Here is a 15961-nt window from a genome sequence, read left to right on the forward strand (position 1 = left end):
CATGGCTGATCATGCAACTTCAATACCCCATTCCTGCTTTCTCTCCATACCCACTGATCCCTTTAGCCATAAGGGCCACATTTAACTCCCTTTTGAATATATCCAACAAACTGGACTCAACAACTTTCTGTGGTAGTGAATTCCTGAGATGTATGCGTGCCAGCATTTATCGCCCATCCCCAATTGCCGTTGAGAAGGTGGTGGTGAGCTGCCTTCTTGAACCGCTGCAGTCCGTGTGGTGAAGGTACTCTCACAGTGCTGTTAGGGATGGGAGTTCCAGGATTTTGACCCAGCGAAGATGAAGGAACAGCAATACATTTCCACATCAGGATGGTGTGTGACTGGGAGGAGAATGTGGAAGTGGTGGTGTTCCCATGTGCCTGCTGCCGTTGTCCTTCTAGGTGGTGGAAGCTCTGGGTTTGGGTGGTGTAATTACTTTTCTTGTAAAGAAACCTGAATATAATGGTTCGACAGCAGTAAGAATAGAGAAGAGAATCATACAGCATAGAAGTAGGCCATTCGCCCCTTGAGCCCGTGCTGGAAAGAGCTATCCAAATACTCCCACTGTCCTGCTTGTTCCCCATAACTCTGCAATGTTTTCCTTTTCAAGTATGCAGCCAATTCCCTTTTGCAACTTACTGCTGAATCTGCTCCCACCTCATGCATTCCAGATCATCACAACTACCAGTGTAAAAAAAATGTCTCCCCATTCCCCTGGTTCCTTTGCCAATTATCTTAAATGTGGTGGATATCCCACATGATCTCTGGTGTGTCTTATCATAATTCACGTGTAATATTTAGTCCTGTGACACACTATCCCATTCACGGCCCACTTAAGGGTGCACGTCTCGGTTTGCAGGAGACTCAGTCTGCTTAGGGAAACTGCCTCTTGCCTCACTGCCTTGGCCATAAAGTAAAAGTGTTGGAGAATTACAAATCATAACGGAAGCAAAGAGATGGAACGGCTTGGGAAACAGCACATTTGGTGCGTAGGAGCAACAAGAAAAGAAAGTTCAGAGGAGCAATGCCCAATAGTAGTAATAAATCAAGAGACGGGTGGAGAGAGAGAGCGCGGCGGCGATGGGTGGAGAGAGAGAGAGAGCGCCGGCGACGGGTGGAGAGAGAGAGAGAGCGCCGGCGACGGGTGGAGAGAGAGAGAGAGAGCCGGCGACGGGTGGAGAGAGAGAGCGCGCCGGCGACGGGTGGAGAGAGAGAGAGCGCCGGCGACGGGTGGAGAGAGAGAGCGCGCCGGCGACGGGTGGAGAGAGAGAGAGCGCCGGCGACGGGTGGAGAGAGAGAGAGCGCCGGCGACGGGTGGAGAGAGAGAGAGAGAGTCGGCGACGGGTGGAGAGAGAGCGAGCGCCGGCGACGGGTGGAGAGAGAGAGAGAGAGTCGGCGACGGGTGGAGAGAGAGAGCCGGCGACGGGTGGAGAGAGAGAGAGCGCCGGCGACGGGTGGAGAGAGAGAGAGCCGGCGACGGGTGGAGAGAGAGAGAGAGAGAGCCGGCGATGGGTGGAGAGAGAGAGAGCGCCGGGTGGAGAGAGAGAGAGAGAGCGCCGGCGACGGGTGGAGAGAGAGAGCCGGCGACGGGTGGAGAGAGAGAGAGCCGGCGACGGGTGGAGAGAGAGAGAGCGCCGGGTGGAGAGAGAGAGAGAGAGAGCCGGCGACGGGTGGAGAGAGAGAGAGCCGGCGACGGGTGGAGAGAGAGAGAGCCGGCGACGGGTGGAGAGAGAGAGAGAGCGCCGGCGCCGGGTGGAGAGAGAGAGCCGGCGACGGGTGGAGAGAGAGAGAGCGGGCGACGGGTGGAGAGAGAGAGAGCGCCGGGTGGAGAGAGAGAGAGAGCCGGCGACGGGTGGAGAGAGAGAGAGCCGGCGACGGGTGGAGAGAGAGAGAGAGAGAGCCGGCGACGGGTGGAGAGAGAGAGAGCCGGCGACGGGTGGAGAGAGAGAGAGAGAGAGAGAGAGAGCCGGCGATGGGTGGAGAGAGAGAGAGCGCCGGGTGGAGAGAGAGAGAGCGCCGGGTGGAGAGAGAGAGAGAGCCGGCGACGGGTGGAGAGAGAGAGAGAGCCGGCGACGGGTGGAGAGAGAGAGCCGGCGACGGGTGGAGAGAGAGAGAGCGCCGGCGACGGGTGGAGAGAGAGAGAGCCGGCGATGGGTGGAGAGAGAGAGAGAGAGAGAGCGCCGGCGACGGGTGGAGAGAGAGAGAGCGCCGGCGACGGGTGGAGAGAGAGAGCCGGCGACGGGTGGAGAGAGAGAGCCGGCGACGGGTGGAGAGAGAGAGAGCGCCGGCGACGGGTGGAGAGAGAGAGAGCGCCGGCGACGGGTGGAGAGAGAGAGCCGGCGACGGGTGGAGAGAGAGAGAGAGCCGGCGACGGCTGGAGAGAGAGAGAGAGCCGGCGATGGGTGGAGAGAGAGAGAGAGCCGGCGACGGGTGGAGAGAGAGAGCGCGCCGCGACGGGTGGAGAGAGAGAGAGAGCGCCGGCGACGGGTGGAGAGAGAGAGAGAGTCGGCGACGGGTGGAGAGAGAGAGAGCCGGCGATGGGTGGAGAGAGAGAGAGAGCCGGCGACGGGTGGAGAGAGAGAGAGAGTCGGCGATGGGTGGAGAGAGAGAGAGAGAGTCGGCGACGGGTGGAGAGAGAGAGAGCCGGCGACGGGTGGAGAGAGAGAGAGAGCCGGCGACGGGTGGAGAGAGAGAGAGCCGGCGACGGCTGGAGAGAGAGAGCACGCCGCGACGGGTGGAGAGAGAGCGCGCCGCGACGGGTGGAGAGAGAGCGCGCCGCGACGGGTGGAGAGAGCGCGAGAGAAGTGGGTAGCTAGAGGCGAGAGGAAATGCCTAGACAACAATCGTCGAGGGGAAAATTCATTTTCAAAAATAGGCATTGCTGACAGCTTGGCCAATGGCAGTGCAACGAGCAAGTAACTGAATTGCACATTGTGTATGAATTGAGCACCTCAAATTGGTGAGCTGTAATTCCTCAATCCCGTCGACTTTTACCTGGGAGTTTGGGTCCTTGCTCCGTTGCGCTGATAGAAAAGCAACTGCCATAAAATATTCCGACCACTCAAGATAGTCCTCTCGCTTTTTGCATGGTACCGCATCATCACCATTCCTGTAGTAAAATTAACCAGAATCTCAGCACACGGGCACGCTTTGTATCACTGTTCTAATCAGATTTTACATTACTCGATACAAGACCTGATTGACGAATGTGCACAAATCGCAGAAAGAGAAAAAAAGACAGACTTGCATTTATATAGCACCTTTCACAACCACCGGATATCCCAAAGCGCTTTACAGCTAACAAAGTACTTCTTGAAGTGTAGTCACTGTTGTAATATAGGAAACTTGGCAGCCAATTTGCACCCAGCAAACTCCCACAAGCAGCAATGTGATAATGACCTGATAATCTTTTGGTTTTTTTTAAAAAGTGATTTTGATTGAGGGATAAATATTGGCCAGGACACCGGGATAACTCTTCTTCGAAATAGAGCCTTGGGATCTTTGATGTCCACCTGAAAGAGCAGATGAGGCTTCGGTTTAACGTCTCACCTGAAAGACAGCACCTCTGACAGTGCAGCACTCCCTCAGCACAGCACTGGAGCGTTAGCCTAGATTTTTGCACTTAAGTCTCTGGAGCGGGACTTCTGACTCAGAGGCGAGGGTGCTGCCCACTGAGCCACAACTGACACCACAGGGAGCTTCACACGGAATTACTTTTACACAGGTGAGCAGTTGCACGCAATTGTTAAAAAAGTAACAGTTTTTTAAAAAACTCAACTCAGATGAAACACAAAACTACCTACAAACGCTGGGAATCTGAAATAAAAGCAGAAAATGCTGGAAATTCACCGCACATCTGAAGATAGAAAAAAAATGTAGTCTAAAGTTTCAGGTAGGGATTCATTCGTGGGATGTGGGTGCTGCTGACAAGGGCAGCATTTACTGCCATCCCGAAACAACTGAGTGGCTAGGCCAGTTCAGAGGGCAATTAAGAGTCACCCACATTGCTGTGTGTCTGGAGTCACATATAGGCCAGGCCGGGTAAGGACAGCAGATTTCCTTCCCTAAAGGACACTAGTGAACCAGATGGGTTTTTACAACAATCCGATAGTTACATGGACACCATTACTGATACTACTGGCTTTTTATTCCCAAGTTGCCATGGTGGGATTTGAACTCATGTCTCCTGATCCAGGCCTCCAGTAGCATAACCACTATGCTACCATACCTCCCCCTCCTCCACCCTGGAACTGTTCAGATCAGCTGTGAACAAATGCCATGGCTCGGTGAGATTACACACATCACAAGGCAATTAACTTTATCAGTGTTTTGTGCGGGGCCAGCTGTGATCGTGTCTGTACACACTGAGCAAATTGACTTTAAAGATCAAATGAATCTTCGCTGGTCTACAACAGTTTAAAAAATGTGTACTTTGTAGAAGAGACAAGGGAGGGGGAAGGAAAAACAGAACACAAGTGGATTTGCGAGAGGAAGGATGTACTGTGGTAGCAGCCAAGTACCACAGTCTTTGAGCTCCTGAGACTAGGTTAGAGTAGGGCACTACGCGATGAGTCTTCGGGGCCGAAATTTGCCTCATCATGGGGGTGGAACGAGTGGCCGTCACTTATGGGGTGGAAGTGCCGGGCTGGCGCATTGCAACGTTTCTCCCCTTCGGTTAAAGGGGAGGGCCGCTGCGAGCTCTGCAGCTTTTTTTTTTAAAAAGTTCGGTCCACTGGGCCACCAGGGAGGGTTTAGGCCGGCCAGCGGTCTGGCACCCATGAGGGGGTGCCAGGCTGCCTATTGGCGGCCCGGCCAAACCTGGGGACGCAATTGTCGGGCAGCCGACAAAAAATAATAAAAATGTTGTCGCCGGCAGTGCCACCTCCCCTTTAAGGATGGCCGTGTCCGCAACCAACAAAGGTGTGCCCCGACACAAAAAGCTGTCGGGGACACCGAGCGGCGACCAGGGGACTTTTGCAGGTGCATTTCCCTCCCGAGGCGGCTCCGTTGCGGTGCGCACTCTGATGACATCTTTAAGACGCATCTGCAGGAGCAGGGCGGTTCGTCACACCGCAGCAAAAAGCCCCGAGCTGAATTTATTGAGCACCGATCAGACCACCACAAGTCAGCGGCCATTCAGTACCGCCCTATGGCCGCTGCTTTCAGGCGGCCAGAGGCCTTATTGGAAGTCTGAATTTTGGTCCTTTAATTTCTGCACAGCAAGAAGAGCAGATCCAAGTCTAGAAGGAATCAGAAATAAAAGTTAAGTGTTGGAAACATGGAGCTGTCTTATCAGCATCTGGAAAAATAATGGAAAAGTTCAGATTGCCGGTTCGACCCCGAAGAGTTCTAACCAATACATTAACTGTGGAATATTTTCAATTAATTAATTTCATTAACCCTGGAGTATTGTTTCCAACTCTGGGCACCACACTTTAGGAAGGATGTGAAGGCCAGAGAAAGGGTGCAGAAAAGATTTACGAGAATGATTCCAGGGATGAGGGGCTTCAGATATGTGGATAGACTGGAGAATTAGGGGTTGTTCTCCTTAGAGCAGATTTGATAGAGGTGTTCAAAATCATAACGGGTCTGGACAGAGGAGATAGAGGGAAACGGTTCCCATTAGCGGAAGGGTCGAGAACCAGAGGACAAGGATTGAAGGTGATTGGCAAAAGAACCAAAGGCAACACAAGAAAAAACTTTTTTACGCATCGAGTGGTTAGGATCTGGAACGCACTGCCTGAAAGGGTGGCGGAGGCAGATTCAATCTCGGCTTTCAGAAGGAAGTTGGATAACTATCAGAAAGAAAAATATTTGCAGGGCTACAGGGAAAGAGCGGGGGAGTGGGACTAGCTGAGGTGCTCTTGCTGAATGGCCTCCTTCCGTGCTGTAACCATTCTATGATTCTATAACCCATCTTTCTCTTTCAGATGTTGACTCACCTGCTGAGTAGATTCAGCAAAACCGGTTTTTAAATTTCAGAGTCAATAACAACTTTTAGTGAATTTTAGGAGAGATTTTCCACTCCCCTGTGCCTGATGAAATCTCAGTTTCCAGGTACGGCAAAAGTACTTCATTGGCTGTAAAGCGCTTGGGAGGGGATGTCCGGTGGCCGTGAAAGGCGCTATATAAATGCAAGTCTTTCTTTAAATGTAAATATCCAGCTTAAAAGATCGAGGAAACTCGTGCGCTAGTGTGTTATACGCACAAATACACCGTTCAAATGTCCTTGCTTTTTTTATGGCCATCAATCCTTGCTTTTTGCAATGGCTTCATCCCCAGGCTAAGGAGCCGCAAATTTCTTGCAGTTACACAGGTTTAAAACGGGTGTAAAATTAAACCCTGAATTTTAGGTGCAGCAGGAAACCAGGTCATTTTCCTAGGGGAAGAAATTGCCCCTTTTTAAAACAAAAAGAGGCAGCAACGGTGCCGAAAGCAATCACCACTCGGTCGGCACGGAGGGGCCGACATTTTCTAAATTGCCCTCCCTTATTTTTGGAGTGGTGTACGGGACCGCCCTGGCCATCTTCCCGCCCCATCGGGCAACGCGCCAACCCCTTCCTGACCAGTGACGACCCCCACGGGAGTGGATCAGCCACCACTTGGTGCCCCCAAACAGCTTTCCCCGGCGGGAAGCGTCTTGTGGCTGGGCGGCGCGTTCACCCTTAAAAGGGGAGGACGCACTGGCGCGGCCGCCATTTTATTTTAATTGTCGGCCGACTCCGAAGCCAGCCTGAAAGTGGCAGCCACAGGTTCGGCTGGGCCGCCGCATCCCTTCTTAGGTACCAGGCCGCTGGCCCGACCAAAATCCTCCCCGGTGGCCCAGTGAGCGCCACTAACGTGGCTGCAGAGTTCGCAGCGGCCCTCCCCTTTAACTGAAGAGGAGGGACGTTGTGACACCTCGGTGTAGCGCTGCTGACTTGGAATGGCAGCTGATCCGACCCAACGGCACTTCCGTCCCACAGCCGCTCGGAACACCGCACCGATACAAAATAAATTTAAAGAGCTGAATATCGCTCTACTCTCCACCTCATGGATTGGGGCGGAATTTTTTTTTTAAAAAAGATATATAAACGGTACCTGTGCCCCATTTGAGGCAGAAAGCAATTTTGGCCCCCTAGTGTTTTATTGCAATATTTTGAGCGATATTAAAAAATTTATCATCACTGTGACCTGCACTGTAGTTTGGTTTGGCACTTTGGTTTCTAAGACTGTATTTTTTTCTTCCAAATGGTATCAGTATGAGGCACATTCAAAATTGAAAAGCTTCCACGATTGCATGTTCTTAAACATCCACTGCCCAATGTGTGTAAGGGGATAAAATACGGTCACTAAAGTGAAAGTAGACAGACAGATAGATGGTCATTAAAGTAGATACTGAAGGTAATGAATGATCTGAAACATGGTCCAGATTATAGGGCTAATCAGTATTAGGAGGTCCTGAGGAATCGGGAGCTCCTCTGTCTTACGGTAGGGATTGTAATATATCGTAAATTGACAGATTGTATGTAAAACTCGCTTATGTATGTAAAGCACTGTACTGCTGTAGCAGGACTTCCGTACTTTCATACTCCATCCCCCTTGCAATAAAGGCCAGCATTCCATTGGCCTTCCTGATTACTTGCTGTTCCTGCATAAGGAGCGGCATGCGGCCCAGGGAGCAGCGTGGAGGCATGCCACTACAAGGTCCAGCGCGAGCTGGTGCAGGAGGGTGATGGCAGCGAAGAGTGATGTCAGCAAGGTCCAGGTCGGTGATTGGGGCGTGGGCAGATGCAGCGAGAGGCTGTGGAGGGATGTGATCGGGGCCGCAGGGGAGGTGAGAGTTCAGGGCTAGGGACAGCACGGGCCAGCCCAGGCTGCGATATGTGTGTGCACTAGGTCCGTGCAGCAGAGCAGGTCTCCAGTTGTCTTGGTTAATCCTTGCCACTGGACCAAGACCTATCTCTGTCAAGTCCGTGTGGTGGCTGGTGTGCAACGGCCACCACACGTTAAAAAAATCCACGCACAGGCATCTTCCACTCTTCAGGATGTAGTTCGGGTTCTTCACTCGAAACACCTGTGAACTCATCCTTTTTTTTTTGGCGTGGAAGCAAGTCATCCTCATTTCGAGGGACTGCCTATGATGATGACAATAGGTTTTAAGAAGGGGAAGCAGCAAAGCTTGCTGCACAGCAAATCTTGATGGTTAATGAACCATCTGTTGTGTTAACCTTAATACAGACTGATGGAAACCAACATTCAGTACAGAATAACATCCACCAAGAACAGTGGAGAGTCAGCAGTCCAGAAACATAGGGCTCAAGTTTGCCCCCACCCCTCCCGACTTTCTACACTAAAAACGGCACCGAAAACTTACCTAGGAATTCTCCCCACTCCTAGGAACGTAGCAGGCCTTGGCGTGGTGCAGCACAAGCAGTGGGGGGGGGGGGCGGAGCCAGGTCCTGGCGCTGAAAACAGTGCCTGGACCTCTGCACATGCACGCTAGAGTGTGCGCGCATGTGCAGTAGCTCCTCGGCCCCACAATCTCTGCGTGTGCTCTGCAGGCTGTGTGGGAGGGGCCCAAAGCACGCCACCCCCTAGCCCTGGCCGAATGGGCTCCTCATCGGTGGCCAGATTAGCTACCAGAATATCTGTATTTGTAAGTAAAATTGAAATTATGTTGACATATTGCAAAGTACTTGAAACTTGCAGAGCAGGCGTTTCGGCCCTTCGAGCCTGTACCACCATTAGATCATGGCTGATCATGCAACTTCAGTACCCTACTCCCGCTTTCACTCCATACCCCTTGATCCCCTTAGCCGTAAGGGTTGGCCATTAAGGTGTTTTATCAGCATGCTAGCAGAAATCCTGTGGCACAGTTGCTAGAGTACGTAGTTCTTGAATGTGCATAATTTTTTCTAACATAAATGCTCAGTCCAAAATAAAACCCCAAAATCAAGCAAGTCATAATGTTGGGTTATAATATTTTCAGATAATTGAGAGTTAAAAATGGAATTGGAATAAAACTAATCTAGATTATAAATATGTAAATCTATCTCAACGGCTTCACATTTAAGAACAAAAGTTACATTGCTCTGGATAAATTAAACCCCCCTCCCCATGAACATTTTTTTTTAAACATCCGCTCATATACAGCAAATATTTAAAAAAACAAAGCGTTATTGTTAGATCTTGGGAGAGGTAGTGTAAGCCAAATCCAACAGCAAAGCCTGTCAGACTGGAACTAAAGACCAAACAAGACAAACAACAAACAGAGATTTATACTATAAAATTCTTTAAAAAATAGTTTAAATGTCATATAAAACATTCTTGTAACCTTTTGATAAAGGTGCCTTTGTTGGTACAAGAATACCATGTAAAAACATGCAAGGAAATAAAACACTGTGCTTCAGTGGATAAAATAAACCTGCTCATCAAAATGTCCTTCGGAAAACTTTTATTTACAGGACTTGCTATAATGTATTTGCTAGTTTACCAATCCATTTTTAATCTCGTCGTTTACTGCCTTGTAAGTCTTGGTGCTAGGTGCAGGTCCTCTCAGCTTCCTTGTATTTTTTAATGTGTTATTGAATGCTTATTTTTGTGCTTTAAATGTACTGCTTTGTTTAGTGCTTGGTGCTTTAAATGTACTTATGCTTCTTTAATGTTGTTGTGAAAGTGTTTAGTGCTTTACAAGGTCCTCTCACTTCCCTCCTCCCCCAACTCTGGCTGCCTGTGCTGATTTCTTAACTCACCGCAAGGTTTTTCTGTGCGGCCACAAGTGGCCACAAAGGCTGGCCTAAGTTAGTTTGGAGTAACTTTTAGCTGTCTAAACTTGCTTAAATGGCCAAAACAGGTGTAAGTGGCTGGTAACGCCCACCTTTGAAAAAAAAACCTAATTAACTTACTTACACTGGAGCAAATTAATTGGACAGAATTGCGATTTTTAAAGATACTCCAAATAAAATCTAGTTGCCCCCAAAAAAACGGAGCAACTCATGGGGAAACTTGGGCCCTATAGATTGTAGCAACATCTGATGGGATGTTTGGGAAAAGCATTTTAAAAGGAGGCAGACAAAAAGCAGGAAACTATAGACCAGTTAGCCTAACATCTGTGGTTGGGAAAATGTTGGAGTCCATTATTAAAGAAGCAGTAACAGGACATTTGGAAAAGCAAAATTCGGTCAGGCAGAGTCAGCATGGATTTATGAAGGGAAGTCATGTTTGACAAATTTGCTAGAATTCTTTGAGGGTGTAATGAACAGGGTGGATAAAGGGGAACCAGTGGATGTGGTGTATTTGGACCAGAAGGCATTTGACAAGGTGCCACATAGGTAATAAGGGTTGGGGGTAATATATTAGCATGCCTAGAAGATTGGCTAACGAACAGAAAACAGAGAGTAGGAATAAATTGTTCATTCTCGGGTTGGCAATCAATAACCAATGGGGTGCCGCAGAGATCAGTGCTGGGACCCCAACTATTTACAATCTATATTAACGACTTGGCGGAAGGGACTGAGTGTAATGTAGCCAAGTTTGCTGATGATACTAAGATGGGAGGAAAAGCAATGTGTGAGGAGGACACAAAAAATCTGTAAAAGGACAGACAGGCTGAGTGAGTGGGCAAAAATTTGGCAGATGGAGTATAATGTTGGAAAGTGTGAGGTCATGCACTTTGGCAGAAAAAAAATCAAAGAGCAGATTATTTAAATGGAGAAAAATTGCAAAGTGCTGCAGTACAGCAGGACCTGGGGGAACTTGTTCATGAAACACAAAAGTTTAGTATGCAGGTACAGCAAGTGATCAGGAAGGTCAATGGAATCTTGGCCTTTTGTTGCAAAGGGGAGAGTATAAAAGCAGGGAAGCCTTGCTACAGTTGTACAGGATATTGATGAGGCCACACCTGGAATACTTCATGCAGTTTGGTTTCCACATTTACAAAAGGATACACTTGCTTTGGAGGCAGTTCAGAGAAGGTTCACACAGTTGATTCCAGGGATGAGGGGGTTGACTTATGAAGATAGGTTGAGCAGGTTGGGCCTCTACTCATTGGAATTCAGAAGAATGAGAGGTGAGCTTATCGAAACATATAAGATTATGAGGGGGCTTGACAGGGTGGATGCAGAGAGGATGTTTCCACTGATAGGGGAGACTAGAACTAGAGGGCATGATCTTAGAATAAGGGGACGCCCATTTAAAACAGAGATGAGGAGAAATTTCTTCTCTCAGAGGGTTGTAAATCTGTGGAATTCACTGCCTCAGAGAGCTATGGAAGCTGGGACATTGAATAAATTTAAGACAGAACTATAGACAGTTTCTTAATCAATAAGGGAATAAGGAGTTATGGGGAGAGGGCAGGGAAGTGGCCCTGTGTCCATGATCGTATTAGAAACATAGAAAATAGGTGCAGGAGCAGGCCATTCAGCCCTTCTAGCCTGCACCGCCATTCAATGAGTTCATGGCTGAACATGAAACTTCAGTACCCCATTCCTGCTTTCTCGCCATAACCCTTGATCCCCCGAGTAGTAAGGACTTCATCTAACTCCCTTTTGAATATATTTAGTGAATTGGCCTCAACTACTTTCTGTGGTAGAGAATTCCACAGGTTCACCTCTCTGGGTGAAGAAGTTTCTCCTCATCTCGGTCCTAAATGGCTTACCCCTTATCCTCAGACTGTGACCCCTGGTTCTGGACTTCCCCAACATTGGGCACATTCTTTCTGCATCTAACCTGGCTAAACCCGTCAGAATTTTAAACGTTTCTATGAGGTTCCCTCTCATTCTTCTGAACTCCAGTGAATACAAGCCCAGTTGATCCAATCTTTCTTGATAGGTCAGTCCCGCCATCCCGGGAATCAGTCTGGTGAACCTTCGCTGCACTCCCTCAATAGCAAGAATGTCCTTCCTCAAGTTAGGAGACCAAAACTGTACACAATACTCCAGGTGTGGCCTCACCAAGGCCCTGTACAACTGTAGCAACACCTCCCTGCCCCTGTATTCAAATCCCCTCGCTATGAAGGCCAACATGCCATTTGCTTTCTTAACCGCCTGTTGTACCTGCATGCCAACCTTCAATGACTGATGTACCATGACACCCAGGTCTCGTTGCACCTTCCCTTTTCCTAATCTGTCACCATTCAGATAATAGTCTGTCTCTCTGTTTTTACCACCAAAGTGGATAACCTCACATTTATCCACATTATACTTCATCTGCCATGCATTTGCCCACTCACCTAACCTATCCAAGTCACTCTGCAGCCTAATAGCATCCTCCTCGCAGCTCACACTGCCACCCAACTTAGTATCATCCGCAAATTTGGAGATACTGCATTTAATCCCCTCGTCTAAATCATTAATGTACAATGTAAACAGCGGGGGCCCCAGCACAGAACCTTGCGGCACTCCACTAGTCACTGCCTGCCATTCTGAAAAGTACCCGTTTACTCCTACTCTTTGCTTCCTGTCTGACAACCAGTTCTCAATCCACGTCAGCACACTACCCCCAATCCCATGTGCTTTAACTTTGCACATTAATCTCTTGTGTGGGACCTTGTCGAAAGCCTTCTGAAAGTCCAAATATACCACATCAACTGGTTCTCCTTTGTCCACTTTACTGGAAACATCCTCAAAAAATTCCAGAAGATTTGTCAAGCATGATTTCCCTTTCACAAATCCATGCTGACTTGGACCTATCATGTCACCATTTTCCAGATGCACTGCTATGACATCCTTAATAATTGATTCCATCATTTTACCCACTACTGAGGTCAGGCTGACCGGTCTATAATTCCCTGTTTTCTCTCTCCCTCCTTTTTTAAAAAGTGGGGTTACATTGGCTACCCTCCACTCCATAGGAACTGATCCAGAGTCAATGGAATGTTGGAAAATGACTGTCAATGCATCCGCTATTTCCAAGGCCACCTCCTTAAGTACTCTAGGATGCAGTCCATCAGGCCCTGGGGATTTATCGGGCTTCAATCCCATCAATTTCCCCAACACAATTTCCCGACTAATAAAGATTTCCCTCAGTTCCCCCTCCTTACTAGACCCTCTGACCCCTTTTATATCCGGAAGGTTGTTTGTATCCTCCTTAGTGAATACCGAACCAAAGTACTTGTTCAATTGGTCCGCCATTTCTTTGTTCCCCGTTATGACTTCCCCTGATTCTGACTGCAGGGGACCTACGTTTGGCAGAGCAGGCTTGAGGGGCCGTATGGCCTACTCCTGCTCTTATTTCTTATGTTAAGATAGAAAACCCTGGGAAACAAGGTTAATCAACACGTCATGAGGAACTGAGGCAAAGGTGACACCACTGAAACACACATTCCATAAGACTGACAGGTGATGGAAGATGGACAGGTTGGGGGAACCACTCCGAGCAAGTCTGACAAGGGTCAAGAAATCAATGTAACTTCGCTGATAGCAGTCGACCAACCAGTGGTTTTGTACGAGGGTCGCACACCTCGGAAACTGTACAACTGTAGATGTAAAACCTCTGTTCTTTGAAGGTTCATCCGTGAATCCTCCCCCTGCATGCTTGAATAAAGACTGGTTGAACCGAGGTTTCGTACGAGTGATTCGTGGTTGCTAAATGGGCGGGTGTCGATTTCTTATATCAGAGAGTCCACCTTGACGAAGAGAAGTCTTCTTTTTACCACAACATGTGCATGAGAGGTAGCTAGATGGTTTAAAAAAGGACTATATGGTGAGAGATGGGTACTTTCCTCAGGCCTCCATTGTTTACCCTGGTTTCCACTTGTTTACACTATATTTACTTTCCAGCTTATGTTAAACTAAGGGGCATAGTCTAAAGATTAGAGCCAAACCTTTCAGGAGTGAAATTATGAAACACTTCTACACACAAAGGGGGTTAGAAGTTTGGAACTCTCTTCCGCAAACGGCGTTTGATGCTGAATCAATTGTTAATTTTAAATCTGAGATTGATAATTTTTTGTTAACAAAAAGGTATTAAGGGATATGGGCTAAAGGCGGGTATATGGAGTTAGGTCACAAATCGGCCACGATCTCATTGAATGGTGGAACAGGCTCGAGGGGCTCAATGGCCTACCCCTGTTCCTATAGTACCTGTATAAATATCACCTGTAATTTATGATAGTTATATTACGTGTAGTTTGCTGTAATTATAAGAATTGTCTATCAGTTACTATATGTATAACGATTACCTGTGTTGTGTGTGCAGACTGCGATCCTTATCCTTGTGGAGTTCATTGTACCTTGCATTGTGTGCACCGCCGGAACCCAGCATCGCCAGCTCTTCTGCTGCTCCTGGCTTGGCTCAGTCAGTCTCTACGTTTTCCCACTTGTTTGTAATCTCTCTCTGTTTGTAATCAATCTCTCCAGGTTTGCTCGGTCTCTCTAGGTTCATTCAGTTTCTTTTCCCTCTTCCTTGTGTTTTTTTGGCGCACTCTTCCACTTTCCCGCGCTGGCTCTGTTTGCTACTAATGCCCTGCCCGCTCGGGGGGCGGGGCCTGGAGTCGCTTGGGAGGGGCGGGGCGGGGCCTGGGCCTCGCGGGGGGGGCGGGGCCTGGGCCGCTCGGGGGGCGGGGCCTGGGCCGTTCGGGGGGCGGGGCCTGGAGTCGCTTGGGAGGGGCGGGGGCTGGAGTCGCTTGGGGGGGGCGGGGCCTGGGCCGCTCGGGGGGGCGGGGGCTGGAGTCGCTTGGGAGGGGCGGGGCCTGGGCCGCTCGGGGGGGCGGGGGCTGGAGTCGCTTGGGAGGGGCGGGGCCTGGGCCGCTCGGGGGGGCGGGGACTGGAGTCGCTTGGGAGGGGCGGGGCCTGGGCCTCGCGGGGGGGGCGGGGGCTGGAGTCGCTTGGGAGGGGCGGGGCCTGGGCCGCTCGGGGGGGCGGGGGCTGGTGTCGCTTGGGAGGGGCGGGGCCTGGGCCTGGGCCGCTCGGGGGGGGGGGGGGGGGCTGGAGTCGCTTGGGAGGGGCGGGGCCTGGGCCTGGGCCGCTCGGGGGGGCGGGGCCTGGAGTCGCTTGGGAGGGGCGGGGCCTGGGCCTCGCGGGGGGGGGGCGGGGGCTGGAGTCGCTTGGGAGGGGCGGGGCCTGGGCCTGGGCCGCTCGGGGGGGCGGGGACTGGAGTCGCTTGGGAGGGGCGGGGCCTGGGCCTCGCGGGGGGGGGCGGGGGCTGGAGTCGCTTGGGAGGGGCGGGGCCTGGGCCGCTCGGGGGGGCGGGGGCTGGAGTCGCTTGGGAGGGGCGGGGCCTGGGCCTGGGCCGCTCGGGGGGGGGGGGGGGGGGCTGGAGTCGCTTGGGAGGGGCGGGGCCTGGGCCTCGCGGGGGGGGGCGGGGGCTGGTGTCGCTTGGGAGGGGCGGGGCCTGGGCCTGGGCCGCTCGGGGGGGGGGGGGGGGGGCTGGAGTCGCTTGGGAGGGGCGGGGCCTGGGCCTGGGCCGCTCGGGGGGGCGGGGCCTGGAGTCGCTTGGGAGGGGCGGGGCCTGGGCCTCGCGGGGGGGGGCGGGGGCTGGAGTCGCTTGGGAGGGGCGGGGCCTGGGCCTGGGCCGCTCGGGGGGGGGGGGGGGGGCTGGAGTCGCTTGGGAGGGGCGGGGCCTGGAGCCACGCGGGGGGCGGGGCCTGGAGCCACGCGCTGGCCCCGCCCCCCCTGTGACCAGCCGCTGGGGGAAGCCGATATTATAAATAGAAATCAGTGAGTCGGATCCGAAGCTATTTAAATGCGTGGAGCTGGGTTAAATTTTAAGTGACATTCATCAAAAGGTTTGAGGCAATGTGGGTGAGTGTGAGCTTGGCTTCATTCAGTACAGCAGCAACATCCTGAAGCTCCACAACAAAAAAGACATTTTGGCTTGGCTGGTGGTGAGAAGGGCCCTACCCATCAGATCCTTCATGCACAGCCGGGGTTTCAGAGACACGGCACTCTGCCCCCCAGTCGGCTGTGGTGCGGACCAAACTGCCATGCATTTCCTTTGGGATTGCCCCTTTGCAAGGCACGTCTGGAAGCAGATGCAGTGG

The 15961-nt window shown here is 51.1% G+C and overlaps 1 protein-coding gene across 1 annotated transcript in view; it reads right to left on the bottom strand.

Annotated features, from left to right (window-relative positions):
• The window catches only part of LOC139278580 (deoxycytidylate deaminase-like), a 68984-nt gene extending 54522 nt beyond the window's left edge, over positions 1–14462 (bottom strand). Inside the window, exons 1-2 of the mRNA XM_070897550.1 lie at positions 14162–14462; positions 2995–3109 (exon numbers count right to left, since the gene is read on the bottom strand). Of these exons, the coding sequence (XP_070753651.1) occupies positions 2995–3109; positions 14162–14244 (198 nt within the window). The 5' untranslated portion in view covers positions 14245–14462. The remainder of the gene's footprint in view (positions 1–2994; positions 3110–14161) is intronic.
• Positions 14463–15961: the final 1499 nt, after the last annotated feature.

This window comes from Pristiophorus japonicus, chromosome 1 (assembly GCF_044704955.1).
Source record: "Pristiophorus japonicus isolate sPriJap1 chromosome 1, sPriJap1.hap1, whole genome shotgun sequence".
Lineage (NCBI taxonomy): Eukaryota > Metazoa > Chordata > Chondrichthyes > Pristiophoridae > Pristiophorus > Pristiophorus japonicus.